Source organism: Schistocerca gregaria, chromosome 1, assembly GCF_023897955.1.
Source record: "Schistocerca gregaria isolate iqSchGreg1 chromosome 1, iqSchGreg1.2, whole genome shotgun sequence".
NCBI classification, from domain to species: Eukaryota; Metazoa; Arthropoda; class Insecta; order Orthoptera; family Acrididae; genus Schistocerca; species Schistocerca gregaria.
The window spans coordinates 777,282,559-777,299,441 of NC_064920.1; the positions used below are offsets into that span (position 1 = coordinate 777,282,559).

Below are 16,883 nucleotides of genomic sequence, written 5' to 3' on the forward strand. Positions count from 1 at the left end.
TCTCACGATGCCAGTTAGTCAGTTACTTCCATGGTCCATGGATCATTTTACACGATAAATCGTCATGATGTGGAAAGAGTCATTTTACATTCATATTGCAAATTAATTTGTACATCTATCTGTACTCTAAACATCACCATATATTTTTTCCCAAAAATGAAAACAAGGTATACAGATTGAGTTAGCAATTCCTAACCAACATCTTTTTATACAGTACAAACATAGAAATTCTTCTATGGAATAGAAGGAGTAGTCAAAGAGAAACTTTTTCAGTTTATTTTCAAATTTTACCTTGCTGTCTGTTAGACATTTTATATCACTGGGTAAGGGGTAAATTTTTTTTGTTGGAGGATTGTGAACCGCTTTCTGTGCTAAAGACAACTTTAATATTGAGTAATAAATTTTATCTTTTTTCTAGTATTGTAATTATGAACCTTTTGAACTGTAGTAGATTATTTACAACAAACTTCACGAGGGAAAAAATATACTGTGAAGCAGTAGTCAGAATGCTCAACTCGTTAAACAGATGTCTACAAGATGATCGCGGTTGAGCGATACATATTATTCTTACAGCACGTGTTGGGGCAATGAAGACCTTTCTTAAAGATGAGTTACCCCAGAATATTATTCAATATGACATTATTTAATGAAAATAAACAAAATATGTCAACTTACTGATTTTTCTCCCCTCAAAATTTGCTATGTTTTTAAAGTGCAAATGTGGCTGAACTAAGTTGCTTTAGACGTTCCAAAAGGTGGTTTTTCCACTTAAAAATTTTCCTAATTATGAACATCACCATGCGTTCCACTTATCACTGCAGAAAGCCACAAGCTTTGGCGCGTGTGTGATCCTGCCTATAGATTGATAATTGGTAATTCCGAAAGAAAGACGTGTTGTCAGTCCTGCAGACTTGACGTTTAGCAGTGTAGGCAAAACTGAAAACTCGTGATGACGGGTAACTGATGTAATAAATACGAACGTGCTACCTAAAATGTAGCACTTTGGAAAAACTGAGTTTAAAATTAGAAAGGAGAAAGTTATAATTGTAATCTCTCAAGCCAGTTCGTTAACAGAAAGACGAAGCCCACTTTCTGGAAACAGAAGATATACAATCGAAACAAGCCATATGTAGGGGCAAGAAAGTATGAATTACTTGTCTGTGGGTACTGGTTTCTGAAAAATGATAGAAAAAATACTTGCCAGAGATAGAAGGTGACGTATCTTTGTTGATGTTAAACTGACATGGCTGAAAGATGGGCTGGGTTTACTGAAGAAGATCTTCGGAAATTTGCACAGACAGAAGAAACTGTGGAAGGTACAGAAAAAAAAAACAGCTAAAGGGACAATGATAGAATACAATAGAAAATGCTAATAGCTTTGCGCTGTTTTGTGAGAAACTTATTGCCTTATGCTCCATTTAGGTTATGGAGGGATTTTTAAATCGCCAGCTAACATTTTCATTGTAATTCCATTTTTGCAGCTCGGAAAGCAGCCCATCCAAGTAGTAGCCATGTATTGAAACAGCAAGATAAAATTAATGGCACAGGAAGGAAAAATGTTACGCGACTAAGAATGTTGCAGAAGCCGCGAAGCACTTCTAATTTACCCAGATCTGGCGATATTCCAGATAAGGCATTGCTGTACAAAACCAAAGTAAGGAATTTGGATAAATAAGCATAAAAACCGATTTTTTTAGGTTTCTGCCCGAAGTGATCTGTGATTTAGGCATTATAGTAGTTGGTGGCCAGAACAAATGATATACAGTTAACTGTCATGTAATAGAGCGGTGTAAATTTTTGTATTGTCATGGCAGCAAGTTTGCATTTTCTCCAAATTTTAGGAGGGTTTTCTCAATAGTGGTTTTGTACTTCTGAATTTCTTTCACATAGTAGTAATGAATTGGGCATCAAGTTGTTCCACCTATCATCTCACAGTCAGTTTACAAAATATAGTGCTGACTATAATGTGACATGCTGCAGCAAGTCAACACTTTTTTTGCTACAAATGATATTTGCAGTATGGTTCTTGAAAAACCACATGATAGTAATTTAGAGTTATTCGAGAGAAAAGTTTCAATCACACGTACAACACGAGAAACAAAGACAGTTTTATGCTTCCCACTCATCACTTAAACCTATATGTGCAGTCTCCTCAGTATATGGCAATGAAAATTCATTACCAGCTAAAAGGAAAGAATGTTCTGAGTATGAACCTAAAGACACTGAAAACAAAGCCTTATGATATAGTTGTCAAACACTGCTTCTACACTGTTGAGTTCATGAAGGATGAACTGAACATTTGAGCAGAATAAATTTACATGTAGTCTTGTGTGTAAATGTAGCTGTCCTTCACAAAAGGGAGGAAAGAAAAATAAAAGTTTTTTTGACGTGTCTCCTGTACACTAATCATATGATTAGAAATTGTATGTTATTCATTGTACACTATTCACAGTATGTGACACATACTCACTCATTTAGGTTTCTGACCTATGTGCAGTGGGAAAATAACCAGACATATTGTGTTTCATTAAACAACAAATCTTCAAGATGATATTGATTGGTGGCTAACTTTCTTTAAACAGTGCATACAGATACATGACCTAAATGAAGCTAATATTTAGCTATGTGGCAAATAGCATTTTTGTGAGCTGTGAGAGTGTATACATTACTTCAGTCACGAATAACATAAAACAGATGTTTTTAAAACATATCATTATCATCATCAGACCTGCTCCTAAGAAATCAGCTGTACAAGCTAGACTGGCCGTGACAATATGATTATACCATTGCATGCTTGATTGGGTACTTTATTGACCATTTTTGGAATAGCTTACCCTCATGTAAACTTTGCTCAACATCTAGTACTCCTGACCAAAGTGGCATTGAGCACATATGAAGTAACTGATAGTGAAAATCTGTTTTGTGAATATCTGTAAATCTTTAACCTAATGAGTAGTTGACTGTTACCCTACTTTTGTGACTTCTGTCTAACATTGTGCAAGTGTTGGATGTATTTTTTCTCTAAGTTATTCTCTGTTTGTTGAGTTATTCATCCTTTCACAGTTGACACTGAATGTTAATTTTGGATGGAATTTTTAGTACTCAAGGGCCCAATGGTCCCTTCATCAATCATTTAATACAAAGTCACAGATAGGCACAGCAAAAAGACTGTCATAAATAAATTTTCAGCCAATAAGGCCTTTGTTGAAAAACAGATCTCTCTCACACACACACACACACACACACACACACACACACAAACAAACAAACAAACAAACAAACAAACAAACAAACGCTACTAATGGACATGACTACACTCTTCGGCAGCTGAAGTGTCTCGTTTCCTAATATGTTGTATTAGGGAAGTCTGTTACATGTGGAGTCACAAATTTGTTTTGTAGCTTTCTTAGAATAGCCTAGTTGATAGAACTTGGAGATTGCATTGAGAACTGTGCATGTGTAGTCTTTTCTCTCCCATATCATCCGTAAGATATCACAGAAGGAAAAGGGGAAGGCGTCAAAGAACGTCAAGCATCCTCCTGTGGCGACAATGCAGTGTTAATTAAATGGTGCACAGGAGTATAAATTTCAGTTAGTTCATGGTGTTGTGTGTGAAATTTTGCATATTTGTTATGGAGAACTACAGAGACTGAGATGATGAGCAGTCGAGGTCAGAAGAATGTGTTGTTACCGGGAAATAATACCCATCATAATTCTGATATTTGATGCACCAGTAATACTTAAGTATATCAAGATAGGATCCACATATTGTTATTATCTCTTCAGCTTGTTTACCTACATTTCATACACTGTGCAGTGGGAGGGAGGGGGAGGGTTGTGGAAGAAGTGATGGGGCAACAGGGTGACGATTCTTCTGGAAAACCTGGAATTCTCGGGGAATTTCATTTTACCTGGAAAAATCAGGTAATTCCAGGAATTTCATAAAATTCTGTTTTTGAACCATCTCTGAAATTGAATTTTTTGAGTTCTGTCAATCACAAATTTTGTAATACTAAATACTTTAAAGAGTGTTACTTATATGAATATTATTCCGTATAAATTATTGGTGTTTAAAAACTGTGGTTAAACTGTTGCCTATGGCTGGTATATAGCTCAGCTGAAAGGAAAGAAAAGTCATTATCATGGTTTGCTGCTCCCACCTCCCTTTCCCACTAACCAGTAATTTATTAGGAGCTTCATGACACCATCTTCCTTCTCACACATGAAATTCTCAGGCAATTTTTTTTCCAAGTTTGAGTAACCACCCAGAGCAAGTGAAACAAAAAGCCCCTCACATTCAGGACTAATCATCATATATTAAAAATATGAAGATAGCTTAAGATTAATAAACGCCACTCACAGATTTGGCCTTAGGACTGTTTTGACTGACCAGCTGCTTGCCTACATGGCAGTACGAAGAGCAATCTATGACCATGAGATATGTGATCAGTATGTTGCCAATTCTTCCAGCTGTTATTACATTGCGTCCAGCTGGTATCCAGCAATTCTTGCCAATAATCTGATCCATAACCATAGGATGATAGTCTAAGGTAAAAAAGCAGCAGCTTACACAAAAACATCACATCTCAAATTTCTCCTGGAACAAACAAAACTGATTGTTTTTCATTACATCTCACCAAGTCTGCCTTGTTTGCTAGACACCTCCAGCTAGCTAATGACTTCACCCTTTGCTATGTAGCCTCTTCCTACAGAGTTCTTGTATGCCCACTAGACTGCAGCATCCACTGTGAAAAGGGCCAGTGGTTAAGCTGGTTCCCATGCCCTTGCATAGGGATGCACTTCTGAACTCCTATGTACCTGCATAAGAAGAATAGCTTTATTGACCACTAGGGGCCACTGACTGTCGACTTCCAAAATACACTCTGCAATACCGCCTATAACCCAGAGTGCTCAAAACTTTCCTCCTGCAGCCCCAAAGAGCTGACAACTGGTTCCATGAGTTTATGAGTTCAAGAAGCTCCATGATCTCATTTAACATTTAGTCCTTTCACCCACTCAGCAACAGAATTTGGGCATTTCCATTGGCTGTTTCCTGCTAACGCTAACTGCACTTGCTGAAAGGTTCTGCTTACTGGTTAGGTCACTCAGAAATTAATTTTATAACAGGTGCTGGGAAATACCATCTTCCTAAGAATATTATTTGCCACTAAGCCAGCCCCTTAGGCATCCACTACAGCCCATTTATATTTAGAGAAAGATCACCCATTATCTTCAATGGAAACAAGCAGTGGTATTCACAGTAGCCACGAGATGAATAAACATACATGATCAGGAAGCACTATGCTACAACATGAATGGTGTCTCGGGATATGAGTCCAAAGTATCTTGGGCTAAGCCACTAGAAGTTGCTGTAGACATTCTAGATTTTGGCCAGCAGGAAGAAAATCTTGCCCCTCCTCTTGATATCTTCCTGTTCCATTATTCAGTCTATTGTCTTTCTGTACCATTGACATAGGTCACACAGTGTACTTGAGGAAATGACTTGCCCCTACGCCAGAGGTAATGATCATACAGAGACTGTGTGTGTCAACCAACTCAAGGAAGCAAATCTATCGTTGCAATTCCAGCCAATTATTGCAGGAGGAGTATAACTGTACTAGCACATGTAAATTTAGAAATGTACCATTAAAAAACTCTCGTCACCTTGCGTAAAACTGAAAGGATTTCTCAGTGGGTCAGTGGAGGTAGGGCTGAAGGTGAAGTGGACGTCTACATGAGTGACATTTACCTCTCCTCACCCCCCCCCCCCTCCCCCCCGTAACAAATATCCAAGCAGCTACTGTAAAACACATTCCATCTTGGATAACAATCTGCATCGTAAACTTACCACCGTAAAAGTGCTCGACGATGCTGTTTTCACCAATCTCATTACATGACATTTCTAACAAATTCTTTGAAGAAGATTGAAATGCACTCATTGTGCTTAGAGTGTCTGCATCCACCTGCATAAGGGATTGAGTTGTTAGAGTGTTTCATAATGCTGAGGAATTAAGAATATTTTGTAAGTTTAGGTTTCATTCAGAGAAATGTGTGGTTTCAGCTTGCATAAAAATTGTAGGCCTAGTGAATATTTTAATATATTTTTTCTGCCAGAGTTGTGGTAAATGATGTTTTTCCTGGAATTTGCACTGAAATTAATGCATGGAACGATAAATCTTGGATTAAAATATATGAATTTACTTAGTTAACCTAGTTTTAAGGTTCTTTGACTGCCAATAACTGTTGAAACATTCAAAATCTAAAAATTTTCATAAAGTCCTAATTTCTGGGTATCTTCCTGGCCCAAAGAAATATTCCCGGCAATATTCCCATTTTTTTAAGTTCCTTCCCACTGGAAATATACCCAGCCCACATCACTATATAGAGTCCTCAAATATCGAATCAGACCACTACATTTCTGTCGTTAAAATTAAGATTAAGCCTGAAGTATGTTCAAAACTTAAGAGACAAACTAAGCTTCTGAAATATGATACTTATAAGCTGTAGTTCAGAAAATTAAAAGCAGGTCTTCAGAGCAAGGTCTTTCAGATGTAGGACAGATATAAAAATGGCATCATCAAAGCAATTATCAAAACAATACCATTCACTAAATGAAGAAAAAAAAACCGACATGGTGGAATGATTAATGCGACAAGGTTTTTGCAAGAAAGACAGAAGGCATGGGAAAATTGGAATTCAAATAAAAATCAGAAAAACAGAAACAACCTCCTACAAAAAAATGAGCAACTAGAACTTGTAAAAGTGAGAGAATGTTATTCATCATGAATGAGCTCCAATCATTCAGTGAAGATGGGAAACTATTAACAAACATAATTGTCATGAACCTGAATACAAATTTATTGTTACTAAAAACTGTACTCAAAATGATGATTTGACAACTCCAGATTTAGAAGAAAGTAAAGAAATTATATACTCATTGAAAATCGATAACGCAGCCAGTGAGGATGAAAGAAAGGCAGATTGAGGAAAGCCCTCAAAGAAGACTTCATTCTTGAACTTAAAAATAGAATACTGTAGATAAAATCTGCAGGATTGCACAAGAAAGGACATAAAAATCGCCCAAATAATTATAGAGGCAAATCGCTTCTCCAAGTGACTCAAAATTTTATTTCAAGCACTACTGAGTCATACAGAACCATGACTAAACCCACTACTAGGAGAATCTCAAGATGGATTTCAGAAAAGTAACTCATGCAGTGAACTGATCCAGAATTAAAAAAAAAATCTATTCTTCAAATTGAGAAACAAAGATACAAGAGCTATATTTGTAGATTACAAGAAAATGTATGATTCCACTGACAGAAAATCATACATCAATATTAAGAAATAATCGATCTAGATCCAAAAACTACAAACATTAACAAGATATATTAAAAAGTATATCATCCAAAGTCAGGTTCTGTGGAGAATTCTACAAAAACGTCAAGATAAATTACAGGAGGCTGGTAAGGGGATGGACTTTCACCTATGCTTTGCAACTGCATCCTAGAAAAGGTGAATAGAGTGTGACTGAATTGCCTCACATTTGCAGAGACCATTGTCTTGTTATCAGACACATCAGAAAATATCAAAATCCAGATAGAAAACCTGATTGTACAAGCAGGAAAAATTGGTTCACAAGTTTCTTTCTCAGAAACAGAATTTATAATGAGTGTTAAAAATTGCCCACAAAATTTACTCATAAATCCAAACAAAATCGTGAGAGTCAGCTCATTCAGGTATTTATACGAGTGGTGTAGTATGAACACCAATGATGTAGTCAGTCTGGAGATGGAACAAATAAGATGAACATCATGTTCCAGAACACCAGAAACATCAGCAGTAAAAAGGCTTTATTTAGCATATCAGGATTAAACATTATAATACAGTAGTGAGACGTGAAGCTATTTATGGCACCGAACCACTAAAACCAGTGCAGAAAGGTGGCATAAACAAAGTTATGAAAATAGGAAGATGGCTGGTTAGAAGCATACTTGGCCCAAGGACAAGTGTAGCAGAATACAACAGTCCACGACCTAACAAAGAAATCTGTGAAACTGTAGAGAACATAATACAAAAGAAGAATGTCATTCTTTGAACATTTGGTTAGAATGCATGATGACAAGACTGATAAAGCAAATTTTTCATGAACTTATGAAGCTGGAAAAACACCCAGCAGGATTTATACAGATACTAAATGGTTTCAAAGAAGCAAACATCAACATAATGGGCACACATAACAGGAATTTATTGGGGAACAGAATTCAGAAAGTGGCTGTAAGGGACAAAGAAGGAAGAAAAAGAAAACAGCCTCATAACATCAAACAACTCTGGAAGCAGAAATCTGAACATATGAAATAAATATGGACAAAGAGGAAGAAGAAGGCATGCTGCAAGAATTGAAGTATTGATTTAATGTGCAATACAAAAGAGTTATTTGAAAAAAAAAAAGGTAATGTTGTGACCACTTGCCCATTTTATTCAACCAACAGGTAGAGGTGGCAGGAAAAAGGGTCCACTGAGATGACAGGAAAACAAAACAAAATGGTTTATGTACTGCCTGCTGACCAATTTTGAACTCTCAGAAATCAATGGATCATACAGTAAGTGTGATTCACCATGTGTTTGAAGCATCTCTACATCTACATCTACATCTACATGACTACTCTGCAATTCACATTTAAGTGCTTGGCAGAGGGTTCATCAAACCACAATCATACTATCTCTCCCCTCTTCCACTCCCGAACAGCGCGCGGGAAAAACGAACACCTAAACCTTTCTGTTTGAGCTCTGATTTCTCTTATTTTATTTTGATGATCATTCCTACCTATGTAGGTTGGGCTCAACAAAATATTTTCGCATTCGGAAGAGAAAGTTGGTGACTGAAATTTCGTAAAAAGGTCTCGCCGTGACGAAAAACGTCTTTGCTGTAATAACTTCCATCCCAACTCGTGTATCATATCTGCCACACTCTCTCCCCTATTACGTGATAATACAAAACGAGCTGCCCTTTTTTGCACCCTTTCAATGTCCTCCGTCAATCCCACCTGGTAAGGATCCCACACCGCGCAGCAATATTCTAACAGAGGACGAACGAGTGTAGTGTAAGCTGTCTCCTTAGTGGACTTGTTGCATCTTCTAAGTGTCCTGCCAATGAAACGCAACCTTTGACTCGCCTTCCCCACAATATTATCTATGTGGTCCTTCCAACTGAAGTTGTTCGTAATTTTAACACCCAGGTACTTAGTTGAATTGACAGCCTTGAGAATTGTACTATTTATCGAGTAATCGAATTCCAACGGATTTCTTTTGGAACTCATGTGGATCATCTCACACTTTTCGTTATTTAGCGTCAACTGCCACCTGACACACCATACAGCAATCTTTTCTAAATCGCTTTGCAACTGATACTGGTCTTCGGATGACCTTACTAGACGGTAAATTACAGTATCATCTGCGAACAATCTAAGAGAACTGCTCAAATTGTCACCCAGGTCATTTATATAGATCAGGAACAGCAGAGGTCCCAGGACGCTTCCCTGGGGAACACCTGATATCACTTCAGTTTTACTCGATGATTTGCCTTCTATTACTACGAACTGCGATCTTCCTGACAGGAAATCACGAATCCAGTCGCACAACTGAGACGATACCCCATAGGTCCGCAGCTTGATTAGAAGTCGCTTGTGAGGAACGGTGTCAAAAGCTTTCCGGAAATCTAGAAATACGGAATCAGCTTGAGATCCCCTGTCGATAGCGGCCATTACTTCGTGCGAATAAAGAGCTAGCTGCGTTGCACAAGAGCGATGTTTTCTGAAGCCATGCTGATTACGTGTCAATAGATCGTTCCCTTCGAGGTGATTCATAATGTTTGAATACAGTATATGCTCCAAAACCCTACTGCAAACTGACGTCAATGATATAGGTCTGTAGTTAAATGGATTACTCCTACTACCCTTCTTAAACACTGGTGCGACCTGCGCAACATCCTGAAACCAGCTTAAGCAGCATTCTGCCCCTTAGTGAAACAAGTGTTGGTCTGCAGGTAGGAAGTGCCAAATGGCTATGTGGCTATTCATCTTTTGAGAACCTTTTGTTCATAAGGGCAAAAGCATGAAGAACAATTTTAGAGTACATGCAGATTATTTTTGGCTTGATTATTTTTCCACTGGCTCAAGGAAAGTATGGCAAGCCATGATTGATGCTTTATGGTTGAGATTGCACATCACCAGCAATGACCGCACTGTGACAGATGTCTTCAAACAACTCCTAAAGAGACACTGTCCAGATAGTGACATTTTTTCAGCTAGCATATTCAAATGTGATCATTTAGTTTTAACAGTAAACATTAGATGTAAATTATTTTAATGTGTATTAATCATTTTTTTTTGTTGCAGGATGTTGATGTGAAAAGCACATCAGAGAACTTGCCATTACTTTCTGAAGTAAGTTCAGCTGATTCAGGATGTGGAGTTTCAAATGGGACAGAATCTTCATCAGATACTAGTAGTGTTTCAAGTACACAAGCTAGCCCGAGCCATGGACCAGTTTATTTGAAGATTAAGGAAGATAAAAGCTATGAAGTTATTTCTCCGGAGCAGGCCAGTAAATCTTCTATATTGGATGAATTTGAAATGCGTCATAAGATGATGGAGGAACAGAACCGACGGCGTAAAGAATTACTGGCCAAAGCATTAGCTGACAGGTTTGTATATCTATGTTACACATTGAGTAAAGTCACCAAGACTGAATAACAATATGAAAAGAAAAGATTGCTGTTGATCGTGTAAAGGAAGTGTGAAATGGTAGAAAGTAGTCAATTTGTGAAAATTTCAATGATTCATGTTTTAACAAAATACCATTTAATCATTTTATTTGGATATGGACTCTAGTTTTCAAATGCATAATGAAAGAAATTAGCTTAGATTTGAAAAGATAAGAAGTAATTATCCAGTGGCGGGTCTTTTATGAGCAGATGGTTAAAAATCGTGAAATTGTTATGTTAGGCGAAAAATGTGGACAAAATTTTTTGTAAGTTTTCATGATCTAATAATAAAATTTGGTGTGTCCAATCTATAGTGCACCATACAGTAAAAATACACTGAAGAGCCAAAGAACCTGGTGTAGACATGCGTATTCAAATAAAAAAAGATACGTAAAGAGGCAGGATATGGCATTGCGATCGGCAAAGCCTATATAAGACAACAAGTCTCTAGTGCAGGTGTTAGATAAGTTACTGCTGCTGTAATGCAGATTATCAAGATTTAAGTTAGTTTGAACATGGCGTTATAGTCTGCGCATGAGCAACGGGACACAGTATCTTTGAGGTAGCGATGTAGTGAGGATTTTCCTGTACAACCATTTCATGAGTGTACCGTGATTATCAGGAATCCAGTAAAACATCAAATCATCGACATTGCCGGAAAAGATCACACAAAAACGGGACCTACGACAACCCTTGATGGTTTGCATGATGGAAAACTTTACACCTTGCCTGGGTCCATCAACATTGGCATAGGACTGTTGATGACTGGAAACATGTTGTCTGGTTGGACGAGTCTTGATTCAAATTGTATCGAGCGGGTGTAAGTCTACAGGTATGAAGACAACTTCATGAATTCATGTACCATGCATTTCAGCTGGGGACTGTTGAAGCTGTTGGAGGCTCTGTAATGGTGTTGGGTGTGTGCAGTTGAAGTGATATGGGACCCCTGATACATCTAGATACGCCTCTGACAGGTGACATGTATGTAAGCATCCTGTCTGATCACCTGCATCCATTCGTGTTTATTGTGCATTCAGACAGATTTGGGCAATTCCAGTAGGACAATGCGACACCCCACATGTCCAGAATTGCTACAGAGTGACTCCAGGAACACACTTCTGAATTTAAACCTTTCCGCTGGCCAGCAAACTCCCCAGACATGAAAATTATTGAGCATATTTGGGATACCTTGCAATGTGCTGTTCAGAAGAGACCTCTACCCCCTCATACTGTTACAGATTTATGGACAGCCCTGCAGGATTCATGGTGTCAGTTCCCTCCAGCACTACTTCAGACATTAGTTGAGTCCATGCCAGTTCGTGTTGCGACACTTTTGCATGCATGTGGGGGCCCTATAGAGTATTAGGCAGGTATACCAGGTTCTTTGGTTCTTCAGTGTGTAAATGATGCTTAGAAATATAGGACTTAAAGTTATGTCTTCAATCCTTTTTGTTCTGCAGTTAGCTAAAATTTCAGTAGTTTTCTAACTGAAACAACATACTCAATTTTGCAGCTTGAGTACTCGTAGTATCAAGGGTTTGTACACTACTGGCCTATGAGTTAGGAAAATTTCAAATGTTTATGCACTGTGATGTAATGATATCTGTTAGAGGAGAGGTTTCTCAAGTGTCCTTCACAAGAAATTGTTGGAATAGTTGTCGAATCATCGTGTTTTTTCCCAAAAATAACAACATAATATATCCTGACATCTTGAGAAGAAGCATCAGCTGTTTATCATTTTGTTTTTTGATTGAAAGTGTCTCTGAAGCTCATGACTGGGAGGGCACAGTTTTATTTTTTGTTCACTGTGCACTTTTGCAGATATTTGAAACCTTCCTAGAACAGCAATAATAATAAATTATTATATTCCTTGCCAGATCATGTGCATTTGGCTGACAGCTCTTCAGCCATCTTCAGATGAGTGTTTGCACTGGAGTTTGCTTGTTCACATCTCTAACTTTATATCAGAAATGGCACAGAGAAGCGTGCACAAAAGCAGGCACTATGTGAGCAACCTCTATCGAGTTTATGCACCCTCTTCGAATATTGTTCACCTATGATGAACAGGTGTTAAGTGTAATGGTTATACTGCATGTATGCTCTCTATTGGGGTGCACACTCACAGAGGTAAAATTGAACTGTCAAAATTAATAAAATTAACTGTTGCTAGACACATCATTAGTCATAAAATGTTTTCTTTCTAAAGGAATGAAGGAAATTGCTGGTTTCCACGTCTTATCCAGTTGCAAGCTGCTGTCTTGATTAATAAGATCTTCCATTAAATGTATTTCCACCAACTCTTTAATAACTGAAGCCCAGAAGGATATCATTGAGCCCAAGATTTCCATGGCAAAATAACCATTGGAATGTCCTGTAGAGATACAGTACTCGACTGTGGCTTATCTACTCGGCTACAAAAGGTGAGTGTGGTGATCATGTTCAGTGCATCTTTCATGCCCTGTGATGGAACAGAGCTGTGAGGTCTTAATTTTTTTTCTGTTCTACCATGGATATATGGTCTTCCAAAGATAGACAAAGGAGGTCAGCAGTGTCGGCATTGCAATATAGGTTTTTGTGTTGAACTACTCATGTCATATTCACAACTCTGGTGACTTCATTAATAGTCTGAAGTCACTTCCCTTTCCTCAACCTACTTTTTATTCAACAGTTAACATTTTGAGCAAATTGATGACATTGCTGTGGGTAGTTCTCTCTCCACTCTGGTAGCAAACTATTTTATGGAAGACTGTGAGGAGAGAAAGCACTTGATTCAGCAGAACTTAAACCAAAAGCCTTCTGTCGATATGTGGATGATACTTTTGTAGTGCGGCCCCATGGTTGAAGAACAACTGTCACACTTTTTGTGGCATCTGAATTCAATCCACGAGAATATCATATTCACAGTGAAAGTGGAGAAGGCAGCTGTCTGCCATTTCTGGGCATCGTGGTCAGTCAGAAAGTGAATGGATTGTTGGGGCATTCTGTTTAGCATAGACTGCCCCCTGGTAGCTGAGTGGTCAGCGCGACGGACTGTCAATCCTAAGGGCCCGGGTTCGATTCCCGGCTGGCTCAGAGATTTTCTCCGCTCAGGGACTGGGTGTTGTGTTGTCCTAATCATCATCATTTTATCCCCATCGACGCGCAAGTCACCGAAGTGGCGTCAAATCGAAAGATTTGCACTAGGCGAGCGGTCTACCCGACGGGAGACCCTCATCACATGACATTTCTGTTTAGCCCATGTATACAGACCTGTATTTGCTGGTGTCTACCTGCCCCCACCCGTCACAAACTATGGGTATCATTTGAATGTTGCCGAACCAGGCACAAGCTGCATATGATGTAGACAGCCTTGAAAGGAGCTGCAGTGCTTACAATCTATGTTTAAAGACAATGGGTACTCTCTACATCAAATCAACACAGCTGTAAAAAAGAAGAAATGTGACCACCCACAAGATCAAGAGAAGGAGCAGTTCAAGTCCAGGACATTCATCCCATACGCCAGCAATATTTCGTCAAAATTGGGCAGAATCTTAAGGAAAGTAATCTTCCACATACCTACAAAGATGTATGCTCTTCTCAGTGTGGCAAAGAACAATCTGGGATTGTGAAGGGCTGTAACCTACAGAATACTTTGCCAGTGTGACAAAGCCTACTTTGGTCAGACAATGTGCACAGTGCATGGATAAGGTGATTTCTTCAGTTTCTTCAGAAAGAAAACATTTTATGACTTATGATGTGTCTGGTGACAGTTAATTTTATCAATTTTGATATATGAATTTTAACTCCATGAATGTGCATTCTGACAGAGCGTGCATGTAGTATTACCATTACACATGAGCCTGCACACTGTAGATCGAGCAATATTCAAAGAAGGTACAAAACTCAACAGGGGTTGCTTGTAGTGCCTGCCTTTGTGATGTATCTCCGCACCAATTTTTGGTATAAAGTTAGTGATGCGAACTACAATCTCCTGTGCAAAACACTCACGTCAAAATAGCTGAATGCTTGCCAGGTAAAATATCATGGCAAGAAGTTGCTATAATTTGCCTGCAATCCTGAAACTTAATGGAATAGTTTAATACCAGTGTATGCAACTTGTTCCACTATGTGGCTGAATTGACAGCATGCCATACATTGTCAAGCCACATTATGATCCAGAAAACAGCAGCGTTCTGCACATATCACAGCTTGATGAGACGGGAGTGACGAAATCGACTGCTTATAAATCTCGAGTGTTGGCTGAGTGGAAAAAGGAGTGGCTGGAAGTGAGTTAACAAGAAGTTGTGGTCAGTCAAACCAACTATTCTGCCATTTTAATAACAGTAACAACACTGAACACTTCATAACTATTCAAATTGTCATAAAAATTATAACAATAATTTGGCTGTTAAGAGAGTAGTGCACGATGCCTTCAGTGGTTACCGTAGCAGAATATTGACAAATGATCTTTCACAAAACCCAAAGAAATTTTGCTCATATGTAAAGGCAGTTAGTGGAGCCAGAGTTAGTGTCCAGACCCTAGTGAATGAGACTAGAACTGAAGTTGAGGGTAGCAAAGCAAAAGCTGAAATGCTTAACTCCATTTTTAAATGTACATTTACAAGGGAAAACCCAGGGAAACTGCCCCAATTTAATCCCTGTACCACTGAAAAGATGAATGAAATAACTATTAGTGTCAGTTGTGTTGAGAAACAGCTGAAATCATTAAAACTAACAAAGCTCCAGGGCCCAATGGAATCCCTGTCAAATTCTAAACTGCATTTGCAGCTGAGTCAGCCCCTCTTCCAACTATAATCTATATAGATCCCTCGACCAAAAAACCGTACCCAGCTCTTGCAAAAAAGTACAGGTCACACCCGTCTACTAGTAGGGTATTAGAAGTTATCCACAAAATTACTGATGAATATCCTTGACACCAATTTATTGTAGTATCTGAGCTCAATTGTAATGAGGTACTTTGAAAACAGAATTACCTCCTCAATGCCAACCAGCGTTGGTTCTGAAAAGACTGATCGTGTGAAACTCAACTACAAACTTTCTTCTGACATGGCATACTGAAAGTGTTGGACTGAGGTAGTCTGGGAAGTGCAGTATTTCTTGAGTTCCAAAAAGCAGTACCACACCTATGGTTTATGTCAAATTACAATCATACGGAGTATCAAGTGAAATTTTTGTGAATTGCAGACTTTTTGTTAGGAAGGACGCAGCATGTTATTTTGTATGGAGAGTCATCATCAGATGTAGACGTAACTTGGGGTGTACCCCAGGGAAGTGTTTGGGGGACATTGCTGTTCGTGTTGTATATTACTGATCTTGCTGACAATATTAATAGCAACAACAGGCTTTTTGCAGACGATGCAGTTATTTGTAATGATGTACTGTCTGAAAGAAACTGCATAAATATTTTCTGAAAGAAGCTGCATAAACATTCAGTGAGATCTCAATAAGATGTCAAAGTGAGATCTCGATAAGATGTCAAAGTGGTGCAAAGATTGACAACTTGCTTTAAATGTTGAAAAATGTAAAATTGTGCATTTCACAAAATAAAAAACACAATAACCTATGACTATAATATCAATGAGTCATTGGAATTGGCCAACTCATAAAAATACTTGGGTGTAACACATTGTAGGGATATGAAATGGAATGGTCACATAGGCTCAGTTGTGGGTAAAGTAGGTGGTAGACTGCGGTTTATTGGTAGAATGTGGAGGAAGTGCATTCGGTCTACAGAGGACAAATCACTTGTTTGACTGGTTCTAAAATATTGCTCAAGTGTGTGGGACCCATACCAAAGAGGACTAACAGTGATATTGAATGTATACAGAGAAGAGCAGCACAAATGGTCACAGGTTTGTTAATCTGTGAGAAAGCGCCACAGAGATACTAAAGAAATGTAACTGGAAGACTCTTGCAGATAGACGTTAACTATCTCAAGAAAATGTATTAACGAAGTTTTAAGAACTGGCTTTAAGTGAAGTCACTAGAAATATACTACAGTCCCCTAAATATCGCTCACTTAGGGAATGTGAGTATAAGATTAGAATAATTACATTCACAGAGGCTTTCAAATGATCTTTCTTTCCACAGACCATACATGAATGGAACAGGAAGAAAC

General features: G+C 38.3%; 1 protein-coding gene across 1 annotated transcript in view; it reads left to right on the top strand.

The window, feature by feature from the left end:
- The first annotated feature begins 818 nt into the window (after positions 1-818).
- LOC126268696 (RAB6-interacting golgin) overlaps positions 819-16,883 on the top strand; it is a 49,824-nt gene continuing 33,759 nt past the window's right edge. Inside the window, exons 1-3 of the mRNA XM_049973931.1 lie at positions 819-1,316; positions 1,482-1,654; positions 10,398-10,705. Coding sequence (XP_049829888.1) covers positions 1,244-1,316; positions 1,482-1,654; positions 10,398-10,705 — 554 coding nt within the window. The 5' untranslated portion in view covers positions 819-1,243. The remainder of the gene's footprint in view (positions 1,317-1,481; positions 1,655-10,397; positions 10,706-16,883) is intronic.